The 24294-nt window shown below is 38.3% G+C and overlaps 1 protein-coding gene across 13 annotated transcripts in view; it reads left to right on the top strand.

Annotated features, from left to right (window-relative positions):
- The window catches only part of CADPS (calcium dependent secretion activator), a 440774-nt gene that overhangs the window by 324385 nt on the left and 92095 nt on the right, over nt 1-24294 (top strand). For 8 of the 13 annotated variants that reach the window (XM_032210579.1, XM_032210578.1, XM_032210577.1 and 5 more), the window contains 2 exons: nt 799-940; nt 21205-21363. In XM_032210579.1, coding sequence (XP_032066470.1) covers nt 799-940; nt 21205-21363 — 301 coding nt within the window. Of the gene's footprint in view, nt 1-798; nt 941-16170; nt 16318-21204; nt 21364-24294 lie in introns of all 13 variants that reach the window. The other 5 variants (XM_032210572.1, XM_032210571.1, XM_032210570.1 and 2 more) reach the window with 2 other exon arrangements.

The raw sequence follows: 24294 nt of genomic DNA on the forward strand, positions 1-24294 counted from the left end.
TCTAACCATTACACCACCATGGCTCATATCACTGAGTTGGATTATTAATTTTATTCATTATGGCTTCTTTCATTTTTCTCATGGTTTTGGAAGCAAAGGGTATTGAACACAGTGTGACAAATAGATTTCTGAGAAAATTGAGGAATTCACCTTACACAAATGTCAGTCTGCCTAAAAATACTTGGTTCATTTCCTAAGCCCATCTCTCGGGATTCTGGGTGGATTGGCAGTAATAATTTAAATTACTTTAAATCTTTGGTAATAGATCCATTTGCTAGAAATTAAGTCCTATTGAATATCCTGGGATTACTTCCAAATAAACTTGCAGTTATCCAATCATTCCTGTTAAGATTCAGAATCTTTCTGAAAAATTGGGGATTTCTTGTTTAGTTTTCCGTATTGATATAAAAGGTCCATCAAAAATAATTTTCCAAGAGATCTTAGAATTCTAAATGAAATCAGTTTATACTTGTAATGGAGGAGCTTCTTGGACCTAAATACATACATTTATGTTCACATTTATTGTTAACAGGAAAAATTAAAATGTTAAAAATGTCTTAATATTTTTGATTGAGTGGTCAAACATTTACTTAAGTGATTCTTAAGTATTTCTCAAAAACAATCAGTGCCATGGTTCTATTATTTCCTTGTTTATATTAAAATATTTCTAGAATAAAGAAATTGACAGCAGATTCATTTATTGATTGGGCTTTGGATTTGGTTATGATAAAAATTACACTGCGTAATTGTGGAATGCTGCTAAAAGTGTCTTATTGTGCTTTTATTTGTTTGTTCTAGATAATTTGTGCAATGGAAAATACCACAAACATCTCCAAGATCTCTTTGCTCCACTTGTGGTTAGATATGTCGATCTCATGGAGTCCTCTATTGCCCAGTCAATTCACAGGGGCTTTGAGCGGGAATCATGGGAGCCAGTAAAGTAAGAAAATCTCCTTTGATACAATTGGAGTCTTTGGGTACAAGTACAATCATGCACAGATGAGTTAGGAGAATATTAGGTATACTGTTCCTCTGCTAAACTAAGTCAAGTTTTAATCTATGGCTGTAATTGTTGACTTTCATAAGGTTACCACCATATACCATTTTCTGATCTTAGGAGTCTGTTCATCTTCTATCCAGATGATATAGAGGTACCTAGAACTCAATAGATGGCACATTTTCCACTTGCTAGCATGATAGAAATGAACAAGTCACTCAAATGCCTATGGAGATTCTCAATCATTAAGGTCATGGCTGTCCAAAAAGTGTTTTTCTAAAAGGCAACTGGTCTTTCTTGTTTTTTGTGTTCAAGAGCCAAGAAAGTCTAATTGCCTTTGGGAAAAGCACCTTTGGTACAAAGTCATTCAAATATGACATTTTATCTCCAGAAGGATCATCTTGTTAGTTCAGAGGTAGTTCCAAAGGCATTTCTTTTTATTATTTTGCCTTTCAGCTCAGGTTTCAAAAATTGTATTACTCAGTCATGTAAGAGAGAGAGAGAGAGAGAGAGAGAGAGAGAGAGAGAGCCACTGGAAGCAGGTTCCATATTACTGACAAATATTTTTGCTTCTCTGGTCTTAGGCCCAACCTATATTACTGGAGAATAGCAAATTTCCTTTGTTTCTCGTTCTTTTTAACCTTTTCTTTTTGGTTCATCCCATTTTTTCAACATTTCAGTTATCAAACTGGTTAGGAGCACAAAAAAGGCTGCATACAATTCTGCAGGATTTTGTCATCTACTTATTGGTAAACATTTGCTTACGATAGTTTCCTGTCCTTTAAAGAGTGGGCATGAGTGCATATTTTTCCCTAAACATACATACATTGTTATACCCTCTTTTAAAATGGCAAAATGGCAGTTTTCTGCGTACCCTTTTGGTTTATATTTGGGTTCAGAAAGTGTTAATAGAATAAATTGTTACTCTTCATGAGAATGCTAGATTTGTTTATCTCAACACTATCATCCCAAGATCCAATCCAAATCTGAAATTCAACCAGTTTTTTCAAAAAGGGAATTAAAATCTTGTAGCTATTATTCAGTTGATTCTTGTGCCTGAATGGTAACTACTAGCTGATGTGGTTGCTAATTAACAATAATATCAATGAGATGTGACATTGTAATTCTGCAATTTCAGTGAAAGGAGTTCCACAAGCCATCTTGCTTTTAGTATTCATGGAATTTAATAATAACCTTCATTTCAGAAGGAAATTTTACAAATTCTACATAAGGAAAAAAAATAAACATTTGAACAAAGAGATTTAGAAATATTTTCCAAAAGAGAATATTTTGGGCTATTATTTTCCAGATTATGAAATAAAATCTCAGCAGTCACTTCCAGTGGCGAATTTATTTCAAAAGGATAGTATTAGACCTGGAAAAGGGTGGCATTCTTTTCCCTTCCTATCGTTCACCCTTTTGCTGCCATTTTTCCACATTGGTTTTCTTTTGAGGGATCTAAATACATATAAACAAAGGTTAGAAAGATCTGAAGCTAAAAGTAGGAGAGGAAAAGATAAAATGGCATTTATTTGATATATTAGTACTTAAGGCACCAGGATAGAAACTAGGAGACTGTGAGTTCTAGTCCTGCCATAGGCATGAAAGCCAACTGGGTGACTTTGGCCCAGCCACTCTCTCTCTCAGCCAGGCTCATTCAACAAGATGTCCAGTTAATTCCTGTGGCAACTAATGGATTAACACTTGTTTGATCAGAAAAAAGCAAACCCTGCATTTGCGGGGAAAATGCTAGGGGAAAAAATCTAAAAGGTGTTATCTTGTTTTATATTATATTGTGGCTAACTGCAATACTAAATGTATATTTAATTGATTCTGTGTACACTTACTGATTTTAAATTAATTAAGAGTTTGTGAATTTGGTGTCATGCTAGTTTATATAATGTGTATATTCCAAAGTAGTCCTACTCTCTTCATAGGATTGAAAGTCATGGCTTGCCATAGCTTTTTTTCTTCTTTACAAGAACTCAGGCCAATACTGATTTATGGCTCTTGAATAGCGATTTCTGCTTCTAAGCCATTTTAGGTGACTTTTGGTAAATCTCATATGCTGAATGTATGTATAAACAACCATATTTTATCTGCATAGTAAGATTGGAAATTGAAGACTGAAGTTCACAAGTTCTTCCTGTATTTCAAGGAAGGACAATCAAGGCAGAATTGGCATTTAAGAACTCTATCCATCTCAGATAAGTTTCTGATATCTACCTACAGTATAACTTTTTGTCATCATGCTACCCTATAACAGTTTCACCAAAAAACCCTCAATTCTTACTCGTTTTTGGAAAATTTACTATTCAATACTGGCTTGAACATATAACTAGCATAAAACTCACATCCATTTGCTTGACATCACAATATTCTTCGTGGCCTACCAGCAGTTATTCAACATCCAATAGTTATGCCATCAGATCCTCTTCAATTTGTATAATTTCATGAGAACTTTGAATAATGTAATACTCAAGTATAGAATGCAGTCACTTAAGCCTTAGGATGGCTGTGGGGTCAGGAAACTGATTGTGAGAATTATATACTATCTTCACCCCTCCTGGCAGATACTTTGGAAACCTGGCAGTTTCTGTTGCAAACCTCCTATGGAAGTTTGGATGGGAAACAAGAAATTGGCTAGATAAAATTTTAGTCTGATTCAGACATGCTTTCCTTCCTATACTTTTATTAGGTCTGTGCAGCATATTGGATTCAAAGGGATGTTTCCAAAAGCATGTTCTCAATCTGCTTTAAGGAATTGCCCATAGGAGAGGTACTACGCCAGAGCCAGTTTGGTCTAGTGCTTAAGAGGTTTTGACTAGGAGCAGAGAAACCTGAATTCCAGTCCCGTCTTAGGCATGGAAGCCAACTGGTTGAGTTTGAGTCAATTGTTTTTATTTAGTTAGTTAGTTAGTGTGATTGTCAAACATGTATAAGATAACAGGTATAAGTATAAACATGGACATGAACACAGGGTAAAAATAAATGGGGACAATAAGACAGGGACGGTAGGCACACTGATGTGTTTATGCACACCCCCTCTTAGGAAAGGGGTGAGCTGCTTGTACAGGGTGCTCTCTCCCTGTATGAGGAAGAAAAAGACAAGGGCAAACCACTTCTAAAATCTTGTCTCAAAAATTATATGGATTTCTCCTACAGTCACTCAAAGGCAAAAAAATAAATCAATACCTCAAATATGCACCATAGCATTTTTCCCCTTCACATTCGCAGCACTGCAAGCCTTAGTTATTATCCTTCAACACAGTAACACAGAGAGCAGTTTTGTCTCTGTTGCAGTTTTCACTGTTCTTCCCACTTATTATGCAGCCAAAAGCTCAGGATTCCACCGGAAGATACAGCAGGGCGCTCTATTCTGTTGGAGGAGCTTCCCTGATACCAAAATCTGTTGATTTATTGTTTCAGTAAGCCACATATTTATTAACATGATCTCTGCACAGGGTAAAAACAAGGAAGACATCCCCTTTTTTATTTTGATTTCGGAGGTGGTGACTCTTTCAGCGTTGTCTTTCTTCAACCACCTGGAGGTAGCAGGCAGAAAATGGGAGGAACCTGTCTGACTGATCTTTCTGCTATCTCACTTTGAATCATCTAGTCAAGCCAAGTGGATGAAGGTGCATTATCTTGGGTACACAGGATGTTCTGTCACAACATACAAGCTTGAAAACAGACCTTCCACGATGCCTGCCTTGAAAAATCAAGGTTGAAATAGAAGGTCCTTTTCTTAACTACCAGATGGCTGTCTACAAGAACATACTTTTCTTTTTTTGAAAAAAGATGTCTTTTCTTATGCTGAGCAGCACCTAAGGAATAACGTGAGACGCACGAGCAGATAAACACTGCAAGCCTTGAAGATTTTCACAAATGCCGAACAAATATGTTCTCCTTTTTGTTTTGTTTTATTATTTTTTTCACTCGCTCGGCAAGAGCTGCGAGGCTCACCCAAATGAGTTAACTTGCTCTTCGAAAGGTTACACAGCTGGTAAGTGTGGGCAAAACTGTGCAGGGAAAACGAATCAAAGCAAGACAGCAGCCCTAACACAGTTCTCCAAAAACACTGAATATGCAAGTTAAATCTGTTCCCAGGCTGATTGAATATACACAGGCACATGAAAGGAGAGATCCTGCCAGCATCGCCTTTGCATTCCGTGCTCCATTGATTCTACGCCATCGAGATCGCGACACGCTAAAGAACGCCGGTGGCAGAATGCAGCTCATCTTGAGCGGGAGTGTCAGATCCACAGAAAATGTCACAAGACTATAAAACAGGGGACCCTCAAACGACGAGGAAGACAAGAGAGTTCAATTGCGCTGTTATCCGGTTTTGCATCCAGGTCCTGGATTCAGTCCCTGGCATCTCCGAGTAGAAACATTTCTGCCTCAAACCCACAGGATTTAGGGTTGAAATCAGCTTTGACAAGGCATAACTAGATTGGGCGAACAGCCTGCAAGACACTTGCAGGCCAGAAACTGCCGAAGTTGCACTTGTCGAAATTTCTTGGCAACCTATCCATTTTCAGTAGGCTGATGAGTGATTTTAAATAAAAAAATCCACATATCTAGTGGTTTGTAGGCATAGTTCTTTCTTTCTTTCTTTTTAAACCATTTCAGCTGTAAGTTATATTTTTTCTGTTTTCAAAATATATAGGAATTAACCATTCCTAACATTTTAACCCCACCTAATTCCAAAGATGTTAACTCTTATAGCAATAGCAATAGCAGTTAGACTTATATACCGCTTCATAGGGCTTTCAGCCCTCTCTAAGCGGTTTACAGAGTCAGCATATTGCCCCCAACAACAATCCGGGTCCTCATTTTACCCACCACAGAAGGATGGAAGGCTGAGTCAACCCTGAGCCGGTGAGATTTGAACAGCCAAACTGCAGAACTGCAGTCAGCTGAAGTAACCTGCAGTGCTGCATTTAACTACTGCGCCACCTCGGCTCTTCTCGGGCAATACCTTCCACATTCCTTGGAGAACATTTAAAACAATGAATAAAATGCCATACTTTCCCCCACGTCCTCAAAAATAAATGTGTTTCATCCCTGAGCTAAAGAGAGCAACACTCTTAAGTGTTTCTGGGTTTCTTTTGTACCCCTTTGTGGGAATCACTGGGGGGGGGGGAGAATCCAATTTAGATTTGCAAAACACTTAGATCACTTACCTTTGCTACTGGTTCACAAATGTGAGCGTGCCACTTCCGTGCATGCACAGGACCTTGTGCGCATGAGCAGAGCATAAAAAATGGGACATGATGATGTCCGGGTGGGTGGGTGGAACCTCCCGCTGCCGCTGCTACCGGTTCTCCCAAACCAGATAACACCGGCTGAATAGCACCACTGACTTAGATGTGATTTAATATGGTTTTTCCAAGTGTTTTTCTTATGTTTGACAGTCAGATTTTTGTGTATGTTGCTTCTAAACACATTTTATTCCTGCTTTTTTGACTCCTGGGGCTGAGAGAGGGTGACTGGCTTTGTGTCTCAGGCAGGGCCGCTATAGTACTCACAGTCTCACAGTTTCTAGCCTGCTGCCTTAGTCACTACACCAAACTAACTCTTACTTTGTGTAACATATGTATTTTAACATATTTTTTCTCCAGAGCAATGCATAAATACTTCTCAATTATAAATATTTTAACCATCTTTTGAACAAATAACTGCAATTCCAAATTACATTGAAGTTCAACGGCAAAAAGTCATTGCTTCCTTTCACACAGAACTTAGAAAAGTTATCATTCAGCAACTTCACATTCAAATAGTAATAGCACTTAGACTTATATACCGCTTCACAATGCTTTATAGCAGTGATGGTGAACCTTTTTTGGCTCGTGTGTCAAAAGCAGGGGGAGCACAGGAGGGTCGTGCACAGGTGTGCCACACCCATAATGCTATGTGCACAACCCCAGTGCGCATGCATGCACGACCAATGCTTCCCCCCATTTTTGGCGTGCTTTTTTTGCCCTCCCCAAGCTCCAGAGGCTTTATAGGAGCATGGGGAGGATGAAAACAGCCTCCCTGCCACCCCCCGAGACCCTCCGGAAGTTTCAGAAGCTTCCCTGAAACCTCTGGAGCACAAAAAACATGGCCCTATGGGCAAACCAAAAGTACTATAGGTTTGCTCCTATGGCAAGTTTTAGCCCTCCAGAGCCTTCAGGAGGCTTACCTGAAGGCTCCGGAGGGCAAAAAATAACCCTACGAGCAAACCGGAAGTACGTTCCTGAAATCACGGTTTGCCCATAGGGCCATTTTTTTGCAGAGGGTCAGACTGAAGTCAGCTGGCCAGCACCACAGGTGCACTGACCAGGTGACAGGCAACCTCTCGCATGCCCTGACAAATGGCTCCACATGCCACCTGTGGCACACATGCCATAGGTTCGCCATCACGGCTTTATAGCCTTCTCTAAGTGGTTTATAGAATCAGCATATTGCTCCTAACAATCTAAGGTCCACCTTAGAAATATGGAAAGCAAAGCTATCAAGCATTCAGAGTTTTCTGGATCCAAGAATGAGAAAAAGAAAGGAAAAAGGGAAGAAAGTTTAAACATACAATAAGGCAAAATACAAATGAGCTGAGATCTTTGTTTCCAGCTGGTTTACTGGTCAGGCTTCTAAAGATACAATTGCAGCAAATTCAAGTAATCCTCAACTTACAATAGTTTATTTAGTGACCGTTGAAAGTTGCAACAGCTGTGGAAAAGAGTTCATTCTGAAGAAGGCTATCTGGGCTTTTCATTCAGCTCTAGATCATTTGGTAGTCTCTATAATTAGTTTTCTTGGAAGAATAAGGCTTTCAAATTATTGGAACAGGCCTTTGAAAAGATAGATCTTGAAATAAGTCTACCTATAAAGTTGTATATATTTAATAGAGCACCAACATGACTTCAAGATATATAGCATGGAATATGCATAGGAAAAACTCAGCTAAGACTAATATTCCACTTTACTTCAGCATAGGTAGTTATATAACCAATCCCTCCTACCCACTTTAATCATGATGGCAAACCTATGGCACATGTGCTGGAGGTGGCATGCAGAGCCATCTCCTGTTGCTCCTCCGGGTTCTGGCATGCACATGCGTGCTGGCCAGCTGGTCTTTGTGCATGTGGGAATGCTGAAAACCAGAAGAGCTGTACCCCAGCACACATGTGTGCACTGGAAAGCTGAGCTTCCGGTTCCGGCATGCACATGCACGCTGGCCAATTGGTCTTCACATGTGCATGCGTGCCAGAAACCAGAAGACCAGTTGACTGGTCCGCCTCATGTGCATGTCAGATACTGGAAGCTCAGCAGGCATGCACACTGGGGAACTGCTCTTCTGGTTTCCGGTGCTCCCCCTGCGCACACGCGGTCCCGTTTCAGCACTCAGTGCCGAAAAGGTTCTTCAACACTGCCCTATAATAATTATGAATAGCTAAACTGCAATGTGACAGGGGTTCCTAATACCAACAGAAAATAATATTTGTAGCTCAAAGATGAATTGTGAATTTATTAGTTGTTTCTGAGATGATTTTGAGTGAAGCAATCAAACAGTAAATAACAGCATAATCAAGGAACCAAGAAGAGAAGAACCCTCCCGCCAATGCTTACAGGGTGATGCCCTATTTATCACCATTAGCGGGAGTAAACCTCACTTCCTTCTAGCACTGAAAATGGCATCCTAGTTGGGTAATTAAACATCTGCAAGAAAACAACCAAGCTCAGAGAGCATCAAGGGGTCCTCAATTTCCTAATAATTGAGTTAAAAAGCAGCCAATTAATATTATACACCAAGCACAGATAACGTCCTGGGCCAATGCCTGAGGGAAAAGACAGGTCTTCAAGAGAAGACCAGTAAGATCGGAGCCATTTGTATCTTTAAAAACAGTAGAGAATGAATGATGTTCTATAAGATAGATGGCCAATAATTTCATGTAGGTAATAAATAGGAGTAGGGAGGGATGAATTACACCACACAAGGTCTAGAGATTAAAAAATATAAATTCGCCACTTGTTTCCTTCTGTCTTCAATTTTATTTTAACTCTGAGTCTTTGGGGTTTTCTCTTCTCTAATAATAAAGATTTTTCTCACCTGTGCTGCTTCCGTTTCAGGGGCTTGTCCCAACCTTCTGCAGCCATATTGGCTTCTTCTCTTGTAGCTGGCAAAAAGAGCTTTTTCTTGGATCAATCAGGAGCTTTGGGATGCCCCTGAGATCAGCAGGACATGCCCTTCATTATCACCATTCCTTCAGAATGGTTTAGATCCAAAAGGATCATCCAGCAACAGAGATATCGACAGCAATCCTGGAGTCCCCAGATTGCATGTTGTGTCATTGCGACGTCAAGTACTGCCTTCAACACAACCTGGTTTTTAAGACCTTGTGAAAAGCCAGTGGGTGTGGATGAGTTTCAGGTGATATTCAGAGGATAGGCAGCGCAACAGAAAAGTGTCTCATCCTGAGTCCCTCTGGATGGCACTTCCTTATTGATATGAACTAGAGAATCCTCTCCTAAGAAGGAGGACAGAAAACACTGTGTGAAGGGTTTTATAGGTAAATTGAATTGATTGAATGGAATTGATTGAGATATCTGCCAGCCCCTTGAACTGTACCTTGAAGCATACAAACAACCAATATAATTCATAGAGCAGTGGGTCATATGTGCCAAGCCACAGGCACTCTTAACTGCTCACACCAGTGAATCTTAGAAGGGTTGAAGCTTCTCGATATTCTTTGAGGGCAGCCCCATAAGCTGGTGCTAAACATGCCTACTCAAAAATAGAACTTGCTGCTATTTCTAAATTACGACTGCATTTCATGTAAAGAAAGTTTAATTGAACACAGTAGTAGCTTCTTCAAATAAACATTTAGGATCACTTTGTTAATACAATTTTAATGTCTCATTTCATTCCTTTCATAAAGCAATGATGAAAATAATTCAAAACATGCTTCTGGATTTGAACATGTTACTGTGAGACTCACTTTGGCATAGACGTTAAGTCATCAGATTGGGAGTTCTAGATCTGCCTTAGGCACCAACCCAACTGGGTGACCTTGGGTCAGTCACTTTCGCTCAGCTCTAGGAAGGAGGCAAGGCAGGGCAAACCACTTCTGAAACATCTTGCCAAAAAACCTGCAGGAATGGAAGAAGAAAAATAATAATAATATTATACATTTATGCCAATTAAAAAAAGTCACAAAGGCTATATGAGCTTGTCCAGATAGTTACCAGTACTCAAGAGTGACTGGAAAGCACCCTCCAAAAAAATTATTGACTAAGAATTATTAAACTCTTTTTTATTATTAGATAGTTTTTATTAGTTTATAATATAAAATACAAAGAGAATACAAAAGCAAATATCAGTGAAATTAGGAAAGGAAAAAGGGAAGTGAATAGTGGGGGGAAAGAAGGGAAAAAGGGAAAAAAAGGTAATGACTTCCGAATCCTTTGGTGCAGTAAAATAAGGCATTAAGATTTACCCTCAACTTTTTACTTTTTCATAATAATAGAAACTACCCATTTCTGTAACAACAAATCTATCTAATTGGTAAAGCCCAAGGTCAAAGTTTCATGTTTTCCCACCTCAAGCCCAAAGTCCAGAAGAGGTTTCCAAGTCGAAGTAAAGGTGTTTCTGTTTTTTTCTTTAATCAGAGCAATCAATTTAGCCATCTCTGCTAACACCCTCAGTTTTTGCAGCCATTCATCCATTGTGGGGGGGGGTCAAGATGACCTTCCATTTCTGTGCATAGAGTAGTCTTGCTTCCATCAGCATATATAACATCAGAATTCTTGAACTCTTTTTAAACAATTGTACCAGTCATTTCCACTAATGTAGGCATACAAATCACAGAGATAAGCATAATACATTCATTTTAGGATTTCCAAATGCTAGCATTGTTACTCTATTACAGTGATGACTAAACGCTAATTATAGCATTTTTCATCAATTTATCATTTAATAAGCCAAAACACTTTTTTTATGATTCATTGTAGAGGAATAGGCTTAAACTCCATTTCTAAAAACTAAGCCCTATAAATCAGCTTATTTACTTACGAGTGAATCTGAGTAAGAATCATTCTACATAGTTATTTAACAAATGTTTTCCACATCTTGAATGCCATCACTTTTAAAGATCATAAACATTGTGAATGTATGGGGTAGGAGTTGTAACTTATAAAACTTTTATACTCTATGTTCAAGGACCACCTCCTGGGAAAATACAAGAAGTAACAGAGAAGTTATGAAAAGGAAAGGAACATATTGAACATCTTAAAATTGCAAAGTACAGCAATTAAAAGGGGAACACACTGTGTAACAAATTTTCAGGGCCTGTGAAACTTCATTGTCTGGGCCAATGACAGTGAGATACAAATTAATTGCCCTTATTCCTTATACGAGCAAAGTTTACTTAATATCTACCAATGAAGACTAGAACCATTTAGAAAAATGGGCACAAGAAAAAGGAGCTAATATAGGATGAATAGGGACAGCAAATAAAAAGCAAATCCATCGTCCCTTCATTGGTTGTACCAGCTCTTTATGAAGAAATTGCCAGCGTAGGGTATGTATTAAGTTGTATTGGGTATATCAGAAGTCTTAATTAATTTTCTAAGGGATGCTAATAATAAACAGGAATCTGCCATAAAAATTGAACTTGGAGGAACAGAGATGTTCATGTTAGGGAGTGAAATGAAACAAAGATGCATGCGGTCCCCATATCTATTTAACTTAACCAGTGACTAGAGTATAAGAAAATGCAGGATTGGAAAAGGTCACCATGTGAATAAACATCAGAGGCTGAAATATGAACAATTTGAGAAAATCGGGCTGCACCACTATGTAGCAGTGAAGATTTAAAGTAAGAACATGACAAGTTAAAAAACGGGATTGATGTAGATTTTGAAATTAAGGAGAAACTTCCTAATGGTGAAGATAACTAACCAGCGGAACAATTTGCCTTCAGAAGTTGTAGGTGTTTCATCACTGGAGGTTTTTAATAAAAGACTGGACAGCCACCTGTCTGGAATGGTATAGGGTCTCCTGCCCAAGCAGGACGTTGGACTAGAAAACCTCCAAGGTCCCTTCCAGTTCTATTCTGATTGATTGAAGTAGACAAAGGCAACATCAGTCTGCACTCTTCATTGATGGCCAAAAGTGAAGATTATATATAATCATGCTTTAATGCTCTCATAGATAAAGAGTCATTGATATGTAATTCTACAGAGGACAGCAGGACAATGAAGGATAACAATATATAAAAATAGGGCTTTTTCTAGTGATAGTGATCGTAGTAGGTCATGAAAGTTGGATTCTTATAAAGAGGAAGAGAAAGAAGATAGAGCTTATAGATTTGGAACCAAAGTTGGATTCTTAGAAAGAGGAAGAGAAAGAAGATAGAGCTTATAGATTTGGAACCAATTATCAAGAGTACCACGGATTCTAAAAGGATGTAATCAGTCATGGATGAAATAAAGATTAGTTCCTTGATGTGATCATCAGCGAGGAGTAACCCACATACTTGGGGAATGTGTGATGAGCAGGTAATGGACTAAAAAATATTATACTTAACAAAATGAAGTGAAAAGTAAACTAGGTCAGTGTTTCCCAACCTGAGTAACTTTAAGATGGGTGGACTTCAACTCCCAGAATTCCCTAGCTGGCAAGCTGACTGGGGAGTTGAAGTCCACCTATCTTAAAGTTGCTTAGATTACAAAATGCTGAACTAGCTAGAACAAGCTAAAAGATTTTTGGAAATGTTGATGCTGCAGACTATTGAGAAAGGCCTGCATTTTCTCATTTACTGTTATTATCAGCCATCAGGCTCACGTTTAAGGCCTTTAACTGTGATTACAGCTGGAGAAAGAGATTTCCACTTGATGGCCATTTTGTATTACCTATAGAATAACTTTAAAAAACCCAGTCCAAAATTGGTATAACCAATGTGTATAACACAAAACGTTGAAAGCATTAAAGACAACATTTCTAGGACAAACTTGATTTGAAGCAGCCTTTTTAAAAGGTTCACTATAGAAAATTCTGGTGCCAATCAAATTTATTTGTTTCCATGCAATAGTTGGGATCCCCGAAAATCAGTGGGGAAAATAGTATGTTCAGCCAGATTTGTTTTGTTTTTAATTTCAATGTAGAATTTGTTTCTTTTTTTGCACATGGGAATTGTTTCTTTGCATCACCATTTATTGTTGGTCCTTCCCTCCCATGTGCCGTTTCAAGCAAAATGCAGAATTTATAATGTCTCTCCAGTGTCAGTTACTAATTTTTTTTTTAACATAGGGACAGGAAAACTGATGCAATTAAAGAAGAAAAGAAACCAAGCTTGCAAAGTGGTGACTACTCTGGAATAATTATAAAGTGCATAAACTCAGATTAATAATTTGGTATATGATTCTATCTAGACTGGCTTTTGGAATGAAGTTGAAGCTAATTTCTTAATGCCGTAGTATGACAGATAATATATAAATATAGCAAGATAGATAGGAGTTTCGCTTCTCTTAAACTGGGCAGATGGTACTTAAATCATTTTGTTTCATATGAGATGGATAATATGTGAATATTTTTTTACTGTCTTTGCTGGAATATGTCTGCTATAACCAGCTGTCCTCAGTGAGCACTGTTTATGTCTTCAAATGTTTGTTTCCTGTTAGCATAGTAACAATGCTTAGGGAAAGTATTTCTAGATATCAATACCACGTGAAAATTTCATTTTACTAGGTTATTGTTTTGTGGCTATGTCTGTGGCATCTTCTGAAGTAGTGAGACTGGCCTAAAATGTGTAGGTGTAACCTAATGTCACCTTAATTAAATCACAATATATCCAAAGGGAAAAATCAATCAAATCTTAATTGCAGAAAAATAAGAACTGCATCAGTTGAAACTAAAGATGAGCATTCACATTTATTTGCAATTTTTTATAGGAATAGGCAATCTTTTTCTCCTGAAGTTCCACTCTTTGAGTTGGGGAATCCTTTGGTAAAATTTGCTGGTATGGGAGAAAAGTGAGAATATAATCAGAATTATCCCAGCAAAATCAGTCAGCATAATACGAATTACCCGATATACTCTTACACTTTCTTTCACATTCATACAATTTGTTTTATTTTTATTTCTTTGTCTTCCTTTTCCTTCCTTCTTTTTCTTTCTTTCTCCCTAGTCTTCCCAACTGACTGCCCTCCTTTACTCATTCACTGTATACCACAATGGTATAAAGAGAGAAAGAGAATTCCCATGTATATGTATGAATTTTCCCTCTAAGCTTAACTGCTGTGTTGGGCAAAACTAAGGAATGACACCTTCTTTGCAAGTTGTATCCAACTTGTGAGCTAGGCTATATACCTACAAGTGAAGACTTGATGTTCAAGAGAAGCAAGGAGTTAGTTCATTAGTGTTAGATATGTCCAGAAGATGATCTCGGCAGACTATTCATCCCAGCATTTAGATTATTATGTGCAAAGATTTTTCAATTTATTTTATTTTGCATAAAGATATCTTTGCGGGATGTGCGTATACTGTACACCAGTGTTTGTCAACTTTAGGATGGGTGGATTTCAACTCTCAGAATTATCCAGGCAGCAAATAGCCTGAGGAATTCTGGGAGTTGAAGTCCAAACATCTTAAATTGGTACGCTTGAAAAGCACTGTTGTACTCTGTAAAGTCATCCTGATTGAAGTGCCATACATGTTCAATATCTGTTCACTTAATCAAAGTGATTTCCTATATGATTATTAGATGCATTTACCAAGTTTTTGCCAACAACTACAGAGAAATAATGTTTGCATAGTCTTCTAAAGATCAGAATAGAGCCTTGGGGGGAAGCAGAAGCAAAGAAATAAATATTTTCTTCTGTTGTTATCAGGACTTGTTTAGATTTTAGATTTCATGGGAATATCATTTTTTGCTATACATTTAAAATTAAGTATTTTGTACATGTATTTATGAACAGTAGATACTCCTTTGATCTGAATAAACACATATGATATTCTCTGTGCAGCTATTCTCCTTTCAACTTACTTGATGCAACTCAAAGCAAAAATACTTCTGAGTCAATATGCGCAAGATTAGACTGCATGCTTCCATCTGCAAATTATGGAAGCTCTTCAAATTCCTCATGTACTTCATCCAACTTGGATTTTGAAGCTGCAATTCTGTTATAAAAGTTGCATACTCCTCTAAGTTCTGCAAATTGTTCAATCTCTCCAATACAGCCAAGAAGTTTCTGTACAGTACTACATGATGAGGCCCATAATATCTAGAAAGGTTCGATTTATTGATTTGTGTATGTGCCCCTTTTGCCTTTCCACTGCTTTTAGCAGACTCCTATAGCATTGCCAATAATTTATTCAAATACAGAGTATATTCTCTGTTAGTTTGAATGGAAAAGAGAGCCATAAACTGAAAAACAGGGAATCCCATTTTTCACTGGGAAGACCTTCCCCACATGGATATGGGATATGTCATACGCAGGCCCCTATTCCATATGTTTCCACTCAAAGGGAATATTATTTGTTTGGTTTATTTAATAGATTTTATGTGGCCACCCAACTCATATGGATGCCGTATAAAATTTATGGTAACGCCACGTGTTAGGAATAAAATGCCTACGCAGAGAAAACTCCTGGTTATATATTCAGTTGCAGAACCTCTTTTATAACAAACACAGACACACAAATCTACAAAATAGTTCTATTAGACTTTTTTTTTTTTAGGATAGCTGTGCCGTTTTGTCCTTCAAGTCTACATGCCGATCATTAAAATCATTTGAGTGTGTCCCTCATCTTTTACCTCAAACCTAATTCAAGTTTACAGTTTTTAAAATGTGGTAGCAGTATAAGTTCCGTCCTTCTGTATCGATGTTTTAAGTTGCTCTTTTATAAATGTTCCTTCGTTTGTTTTTGTCCTTGCTCTCTCTCTCTCTCTCTCTCTCTTTTTGTTTTAGCAACTTGTGATCGCAGAGTGCTGAAATAAGTCTTCAATCCCACACTTAAGCCTTTCCATACTCATGCTTCTCTCTGAAATGTTTTTGGTTTGGGTTTTTTGATTGTTGTCTTGCTGTGAACTTTGCAGATTTCTTTCTGAGTGCCACTGTGCTTCTGCTGCATCAGCATTGTCACCGTGATGGTATTTTTTTTCTTTCTGTCTGTTTTCTTCCCACAGGAGCTTAACAAGTAATCTTCCCAATGTGAATCTACCAAATGTGAATCTCCCTAAAGTTCCAAACCTACCAGTTAACATCCCACTAGGCATTCCTCAAATGCCTGCCTTTTCTGCACCGTCATGGATGGCTGCTATCTATGATGCCGAGTGTGTATTCAGTTCAATAGATCTCATTTCAAGCAAAAGTTTTTTAAAAAACCGCAATCTTGGCATGAATATGAATTGTGTGTTTCGAGTCAACAGATCTGAAAAGGGAACCATTGCAGAAGATGTCTATCCCATACTACCCAAGAGGCGGGCAGCAGGCATTGATATTGGGCATTTTGTTTCATTCATTTATTTATTATTATTTGACAAAATTGAACACATTGAAGATTTTTTTTTAATTTCATTTCACACCGAAATCGATGGTCTTCTGGTTAAAATTGGTCTTTCCATGATCCCAAGGTTGCATATACTTCTAAATCTCTTAGCCAAGAGTTATTTATCAGGGTTTTTTTTGTTTTGCTTTTTAAATATGCATTCAAAAACAGGGAGATTGTTCTCATTAACTACTTTGGGATCTAAAATCCAATCTGTTTTGTTTGTTTAGTTCCTAATTTTCTGAATGATTGTCCAGAATAATAAAAACAATCCTCTCGTTTTTGGAAGGGAGGCATCTAAATATATATATATTACCCCAACTATTCTTGTTTGGTTAATTTTCCCAAGTAATCTTGGATAACAATCAGTCATATCAGTCTTATAGCTATATGGGAAACAAAATGATCACAGCCTTCCCTGTGTTGAACCTTGACTGCCAAAGTTCATTATGGCTTGGAATTGTGGGAGTTGAAGTCCTATACATCTGGAGAGCAAACTGATTGCCTATGTTGAATCTCCATGGGGTAGCTAATGATTTCAGTAATACAGCTAACTTGCCTAGATTATCTCAATATGGAGAATATATATATTGAGATTAAAACCACCACTCTCCAGTCCTGCTGCCTCTATTATTGCTAAAATCTTCTATGCAAGTTTTTTTTTTAAAAAAAAGATGGAATCCAAAAAAAAGTGCATTAAAAGTCACAGCTGTTTACTGGCCCATGGACCAGAGGTGGGTTCCTACCAGTTCGAACCAGTTTGGCCAAACTGGTAGTAAATTGGTGGCCTGGGTCACTGGAACCAGAAGCAACCCATGCCTGCCATGCCGCCAAACTGGTTCTTCTACTGGGATGCCATCTTGTTTTTTCAGTTCCGCAAATGCACAGAACAATTTTCAGTGGATTTCTTTTAAAAAAAATAAGGCTTTGCCCATGCACAGACCTTTTTATTTGCAAATTGGCACATGTGTGTAGAAAAGCAAGCACACACATGCAAAATTTTGATGCACCAAAGTGGCAGCAGTGCCAGCAGCAACCCACCCCTGCCATGGACCCTTAGATTATAACATAGTCCATCTACATAGTCTCCTCTGGACATTTCCCAGGAGATCTCTGTATCTGCTACTAAAAAGAGTTCTGAATTTCTGTGATTACAATCATCAGTTTTGTTTAAGAATAGAGCCAATTATTTCTGGACAAATATTTGATATCATTCTTTTGGGTTGTTTTTTTTTAAATGTTGCCACAATTCATTTCCTCATTTGCAGGAAATCTTTGTTCTTCCAAAGAAATATGCTTGACTCATTTGCAACTCTAGGAAATGCTTAGATTTTTTTGTCTTGTCTTTCCTTTCTTTCTTTTCCTTCCTTCCTTCCTTCCTTCCTTCCTTCCTTTCTTTCTTTCTTTCTTCTTTCTTTCTTTCTCCTCCCTTCCTTCCTTGCTTCCTTCCTTCTTTCCTCTCCTCCTCTCTGTCTCTGTCCTCTGTGTTTCTGTGTGTGTGGTGTTTCTCTCTCTCTCTTTCCTCTCTCTCTCTCTCTCTGTTTTTCTCTGTGTGTGTGTGTGTTCTCTGTGTGTGGTGTGGTGTTTCTCTCTCTCTCCTCATCCGTCTCTCATCATCTCTCTCTCTCTCTCTCTCTTTCTTTTGCTGGACAAATGCACACAACAGGGAAATAGGGAAACACAAGACAACAATATTTGTAAACAATTTATTTTATTCTTACATGCATGGTAATGAAATGTCATCTTCTGAATCTCTTATTGTCATGCATCATTTCATACAGATGTATCTGGCACATTTAAAGTTGCTTTTGGTGGCATATTTCGTGTCAGTGTGTTTGTTCATTTGAAAGAACCAGCAGAAATATAGAGCTGGGAATTAGCATCTTCCAGTACAGAAACAACGTTAATAACAGATGTAGGTTAATATTATTATTTTATTATTATTGTTTTCACCTATAATGTACCCATCATGTACCCGTATTCTCTGGCAGGCGTGATTGTGATATCCCGACTGGACATTTCGTATTGCTCAGAGGAATGTATCTTTTCAACTGACATGATTCAAACTCAATCTAGTCAATCACCCTCACTCTATCTTTGTTAACTTTTTTTTAAACGTACACCATGTTCTGATCATAATAAAATTTCCCTGTGCGACAACAAATGATAATAAAGGTCAAATTAGAATAAGAATGTTAGTTTGAACAAGTTCTTCTTTTTTGAACAATCATTCAGGAACAGGAATCCATTTTTAAATTTCTAACTTGAGATTCCCCCCCCACCCCCTCCCAAACCACAATGGTTTTAAATTGCAAATGAAATGAATAAATGTTTGCAATTCATATTCATGTTAAGCTGATTTATGAAAGGTTAGATTAGATTAGGCAGTCTATGTAAAAAAAACCTACTTTGCTCTGTGCATGCTATGTAATATTGTTCCATTTTACTTTATTTTTGAAAAGATAAGAATCAAGGCCTTAATCTTACACATGGTTCCTCAGAGTAAGTCTCGTTCAAAATGACACATACTCATGAGTGCAGATATTTAAGATCAATGCCCCCCAGATGTTTGCAATGGAGCAGTCATGTGAAGCTGAACACTGCGAATTTGCCACTAAACTTCCCCAGGTGGAAAATCTTTTTAAAAATCCAAGGAGCTCTCGAAAAGGAAAAGGGAAAAAAAAAAAAACCAAACCTAGCGTTCTTTTTTTATTTGAAATTTCTAGAAGCAGATGGGTGTCATCATGTTGTAATAATTAACAGTTATTGAATTCCTGGCTACCTAATTGCTTAAAATAAAAGCGCTCTGTTGCAAAACACTCTTTTTTCCAAAGCAGGATTGGACTGGGTTTGAAAAAGAAAAAAAGGTAAACATTTTCAAATGTATATCTGAACCAGAAGAAACTGGAACTAGGCTGAGCCAATCAAGTTTCTGAATCCATGTACAGGTAGTCCACGACTTACAACGATTCGTTTAGCGACCTTTAAAAGTTATAACAACACTGGGGGGAAAGCAACTTAGGACCATTGACCACACCCGTGACAGTTGCAACATCCCCATGATCACATGATTTGCATTTGGATGCTTGACCGCCAACTCACATTTATGATGGTTGCAGGGGTCATGTGATCTCCTTTTGCGGTCTTCTGACAAGCTAAGTCCATGGGGGAATTAGATTCACTTAACCACCGTGTCCCTAATTTTAAGAACTGCAGTGATGCACTTCACAAACGTGGCAAGAAAAATCGTACAATGGGGCAAAGCTCAATTCCTAAGAAATTTCTCACTTAGCAACGTAAATTTTGGGCTCACTTGTGGTCATAAGTCGAGGGCTACCTGTATGCTATAGTATTTCTTTGATGGTCTGTTCTTCAAGAAAATGCCTGATTCTCTATCTTTTCATTGATTCCAGTTCCCTTCTACCCATTTAGGAACATGCTTCAGTGTTTTCACCCCCTTATCTGGATATGTCTGTTTTCTACAACTAAGTCAGTGCATTGTTTGAATAATTACCTTTGTTGGCCTAGGATTCCAAGAGCCCCTTGGCATGTTGGGAATATGGTTTCCACGTCTGCGTTTAGCTTTATCTTCCCTACTGTAGCATTAATTCAATGCAGCTGGCATCGGTTTCAATAGAAACATTCTTCCTCATTTGTTTCTATAGACGATATCAGCGTGACATGACAATGCATGGTATGTCAAATATCAATCACTGTGTTAGCATTAGTGGTATGCGAGGATGGGAATAATATCTTGAAGCTTCCTTGATGATAATCATTATGGGGGGAAAATAAGAAAAGGAAAAGGGTAGTAAATAGATATATAAATTTCTCAGTGCAAAACATAATGTAAAATTGACCTTATGAGTGGAGGCATTAGGCATAATTTTAGTTGAACAGAAGTCTAATCGGCAGCGAGACAGGATACCTCCAAATATATGAGAAAAATCTGAACACAAAAACAAACAGAGCAAAACAAAAACCTTAAAGAACCTGGTTAAGCATATTGATCCCTCCTCCAAAATAATTTTGTTTCAAAATAAAAATGGTCAAATGGTTAGTAAACTCAACCCTTCCCGAGCTAAGTTTTTCTTTTAAAATGTCTGTTGTGAATAATTTAATTGCCTTATCCTGATTTATTTCCAGCTGTTCAAAAAATCAGGTCCTCGCTCACCACTTGTTAGCACTGTTTTTTTTCCCCTCTCAAAACCCTTGCGATAAAGGAAGTGGGGAGAAAAGAAAGAGAACAAATCTGGTAATCTGTGAAAATAAAATGCATGAAACCTAAAAATAACCACATGCACTTGTGTAGTGCGGTTATTATCAAGTAGAGATGTCCCTTTACTTTGTAGAGCTCCAATTCAACAACTACAGAAGGAAATGTGGTTATTGAAAAGGGTGGAGTTCTTTTTCCCATACGCGGTGTTTCCAGATGATGTCCATTTCTTACATGACTTGTCTTCTCCGTCTGATCTGGAAAGACTTGTAAGAGATAGGTAGACTAGAAAACCCAGCAAGCCTGATGATGGAGATTCCCCCATGGCGTTGTTCTGTGTCTTCGGTCACTGTTACACCCCGTTCCGTGTGTAAGAACAATCTCCACATCAGGATTCTAAAATCAGCAAGCCGGCTGTAACTTGGTTCTTTCTTATTTTTCGTTTTATCCTGGCAGCAATGGATCAGGGACATCAGAAGATCTGTTTTGGAAACTAGATGCCTTACAGACCTTCATCAGGGATCTGCACTGGCCTGAGGAAGAATTTGGGAAACACTTAGAACAACGACTAAAACTTATGGCTAGTGATATGATTGAATCCTGTGTAAGAGGTGGGTTGAATATGAAAATTGCTAAATGGAAATGATTCTGGTTGCTAGAACTTACCATTTTCTTGGCCACCTTTTTAAGACTTGAACAGGCCTGACTCTGAATTAAATACCAGCCCTTACTACATTTTGGATTAGGGGGACACAGAGTTTTGGGGAATTAGTTTGCTCTAATGGTTGCTCTAAAGCCTCACACTAGGCTTTTAGAAACCAAAGGCTGTGAATACTAATCTCGCCTTAGGCATGAAAGCTGGTTGGGGACCTTGGACCAGTCACTCTCTCTCTCATCACAATTCCCTTTTGTTGTGGAAAAATAAGAGGAGAAAGGAGTATGAGGACCCAGATTGTTGGGGGCAATATGCTGACTCTCTGTAAACCGCTTAGAGAGGGCTGAAAGCCCTATGAAGCGGTATATAAGTCTACTGCTATTGCTATTGCTATTGCTGCTATTATGTGCATCCCCTTGAGTTATTTATAAATATAATAAAGGTGGGATTTAAAAACAACTTTTATTGTGAAAAAAATCAGTAATGGTGGCTATCTTCTCTATCAGACAGCCTTTCCAAATCGTAACTCTACTTCCAAACAGAACTATATGAAAGGGGAAATAGGGGTTTACTCACTGCCCAAATAAGCGCTTTTTCTCATTTTCACCTTTCATCATGTTATCTGATGCACTTAATCAACTTGCCAGGCATTGGGTTTACCTTACTTCACTGAGTCTCTTGGGTTACTTGCTAGACAAGATGGGAATACAAGGAAGAGCCGAAGCATAAAGAGGAAGCTCCTAATTATGCAAGCTCTCTCTTCCCCGTAAAATTTTGTCATGTCTGAAAAATGAAATTTAAACTGAGCAACTTTATAAGGGTTCTGGAGCTCTGTATCATTTTTATATGTTTTGTCATGGAGCTGGTGCATGTAGGAGTGTGCAAAATCTAACTCACAGCTGGTTATGTGACAATTATGAAGAGAACAGGCAAGCAGCAAACATTGTGAAAAAAATTAAATATAAGTCACTGTGCAGTCGAACAATTAACAGGTTTGTGTAAGTTGTGCTTAAAACAGAACATTCCTCAGCTTCCTTTCATTCTGCGCAATCTCCTTTTTTGGTCAGACAAATTAGGTATCACCATATTTTAGGATGAATGCATTTTTATCGCTTGCCGTGATAATATCATCACATTGTTTAATTAATATGGGAAGGTACTTACTAATGTTCTTGTCTCTTGATATAAAAATAGAAACAGTCTGAAGAGTATGACTAAATATGTGCCAAAAATTATTTGCCAAATTTATTCAAAAGAGATAGAAGCCAATTACCATGTCCATCTTACCAATTTTCTTGATACCACCATACACAAAGTGTTGGTTATTATCTGAGGAGCCATCTTGCCCCAGTTGGATTGGCCTGTCTCACTCGCACTGGTGCTACAGAATCCATCTGTCAATGAATGTCGGCTGACGGAGTCAAGGAGAAAGGCCTTTGCCACAGTGGCCCCCATCCATTGGAACATTTTGCCACAGCAAGAAACATCTGTCCCCACCCTTCTGGTGCTCCAGAAAGGCCTAAAATTCTGATTTTGCTGGCTATCTTGGAAACACTACTTTGAGTGGTTCACAGGATGGGAGAAAAGACTTCACCTACATACTGTCCCTCTCTTTGTTTTTAGTTCTTATTTAAATCTTATTAACGTTAAGGTTTTATATTTACCTTTTTGCTATTTTGCAAGCTGCCCAGAGTCACTTTATCAGTGAAATTGGTGCAGTGGTGAAATTCAATTTTTTTGCTACTGGTTCTGTGGGCGTGGCTTGATGGGTGTTGTGTGGCTTGGTGGGTGTGGCTTGGTGGCCATGGCAGGGGAAGGATACTGCAAAATCTCCATTCCCACCCCACTCTGGGGCCAACCAGAGGTGGCATTTGCCGGTTCTCCAAACTACTCAAAATTTTCACTACCAGTTCTCTGAACTACTCAAATTTTCTGCTACCAGACCTGCAGAAGCTGTCAAAACTTGCTGGATTTTACCCCTGGATTGGTGACATATAAATTTAATCAATCAATCAATAAACGTATGTTTAAGAAACATTATGAAGGACACTTGGGACACTTATAATTCCGCCATACCCATGGATATCCTCAAACTAACTGTGAGAGGGAGCTGCCAAAAAAGCCAACACAGTTCTAGGCTGCATAAACAGAGAGATAGAATCAAGATTACGTGAAGTGTTAATACCACTTTATAATGCCTTGGTAAGGCCACACTTGGAATACTGCCTTCAGTTTTGGTCGCCACGATGTAGAAAAGATGTGGAGACTCTGGAAAGAGTGCAGAGAAGAGCAACAAAGATAATTAGGGCACTGGAGGCTAAAACATAAGAAGAACGGTTGCAGGAACTGGGTATGTCTAAAGTTTAATGAAAAGAAGGACTAGGGGAGACATGATAGCAGTGTTCCAATATTTCAGGGGTTGCCACAAAGAAGAGGGAGCCAAACTATTTCCAAGGCACCTGAGGGTAGAACAAGAAGTAATGGGTGGAAACTAATCAAGGAGAGAAGCAACTTAGAACTGAGGGGAAATTTCCTGAAAGTTAGAACAATTAATCAGTGGAACAGCTTGCCTCCAGAAGTTGTGAATGCCCCAACACTGGAAGTCTTTAAGAAGATGTTGGATAGCCGTTTGTCTGAAACAATATAGAGTTTCCTGCCTTGGCAGGGGGTTGGACTAGAAGACCTCCAAGGTCCCTTCCAACTCTGCTATTGTATTGTAACTGTGGTCCAAAAAGTTAAAATAGCAGTCACAATGATTGCATTGAAGCTCCACCTTTTTTATGTGTGAAAACATTGAAGGTTTGGTCACACCACCATGGCTGCCATCATCTTAACTTTTTTTTAATCATACTCTATGGACAGCCATGCCAACATAGCTGACTTGATCTCTT

The sequence above is a fragment of the Thamnophis elegans genome, chromosome 2, assembly GCF_009769535.1.
Source record: "Thamnophis elegans isolate rThaEle1 chromosome 2, rThaEle1.pri, whole genome shotgun sequence".
Taxonomy (NCBI): Eukaryota; Metazoa; Chordata; class Lepidosauria; order Squamata; family Colubridae; genus Thamnophis; species Thamnophis elegans.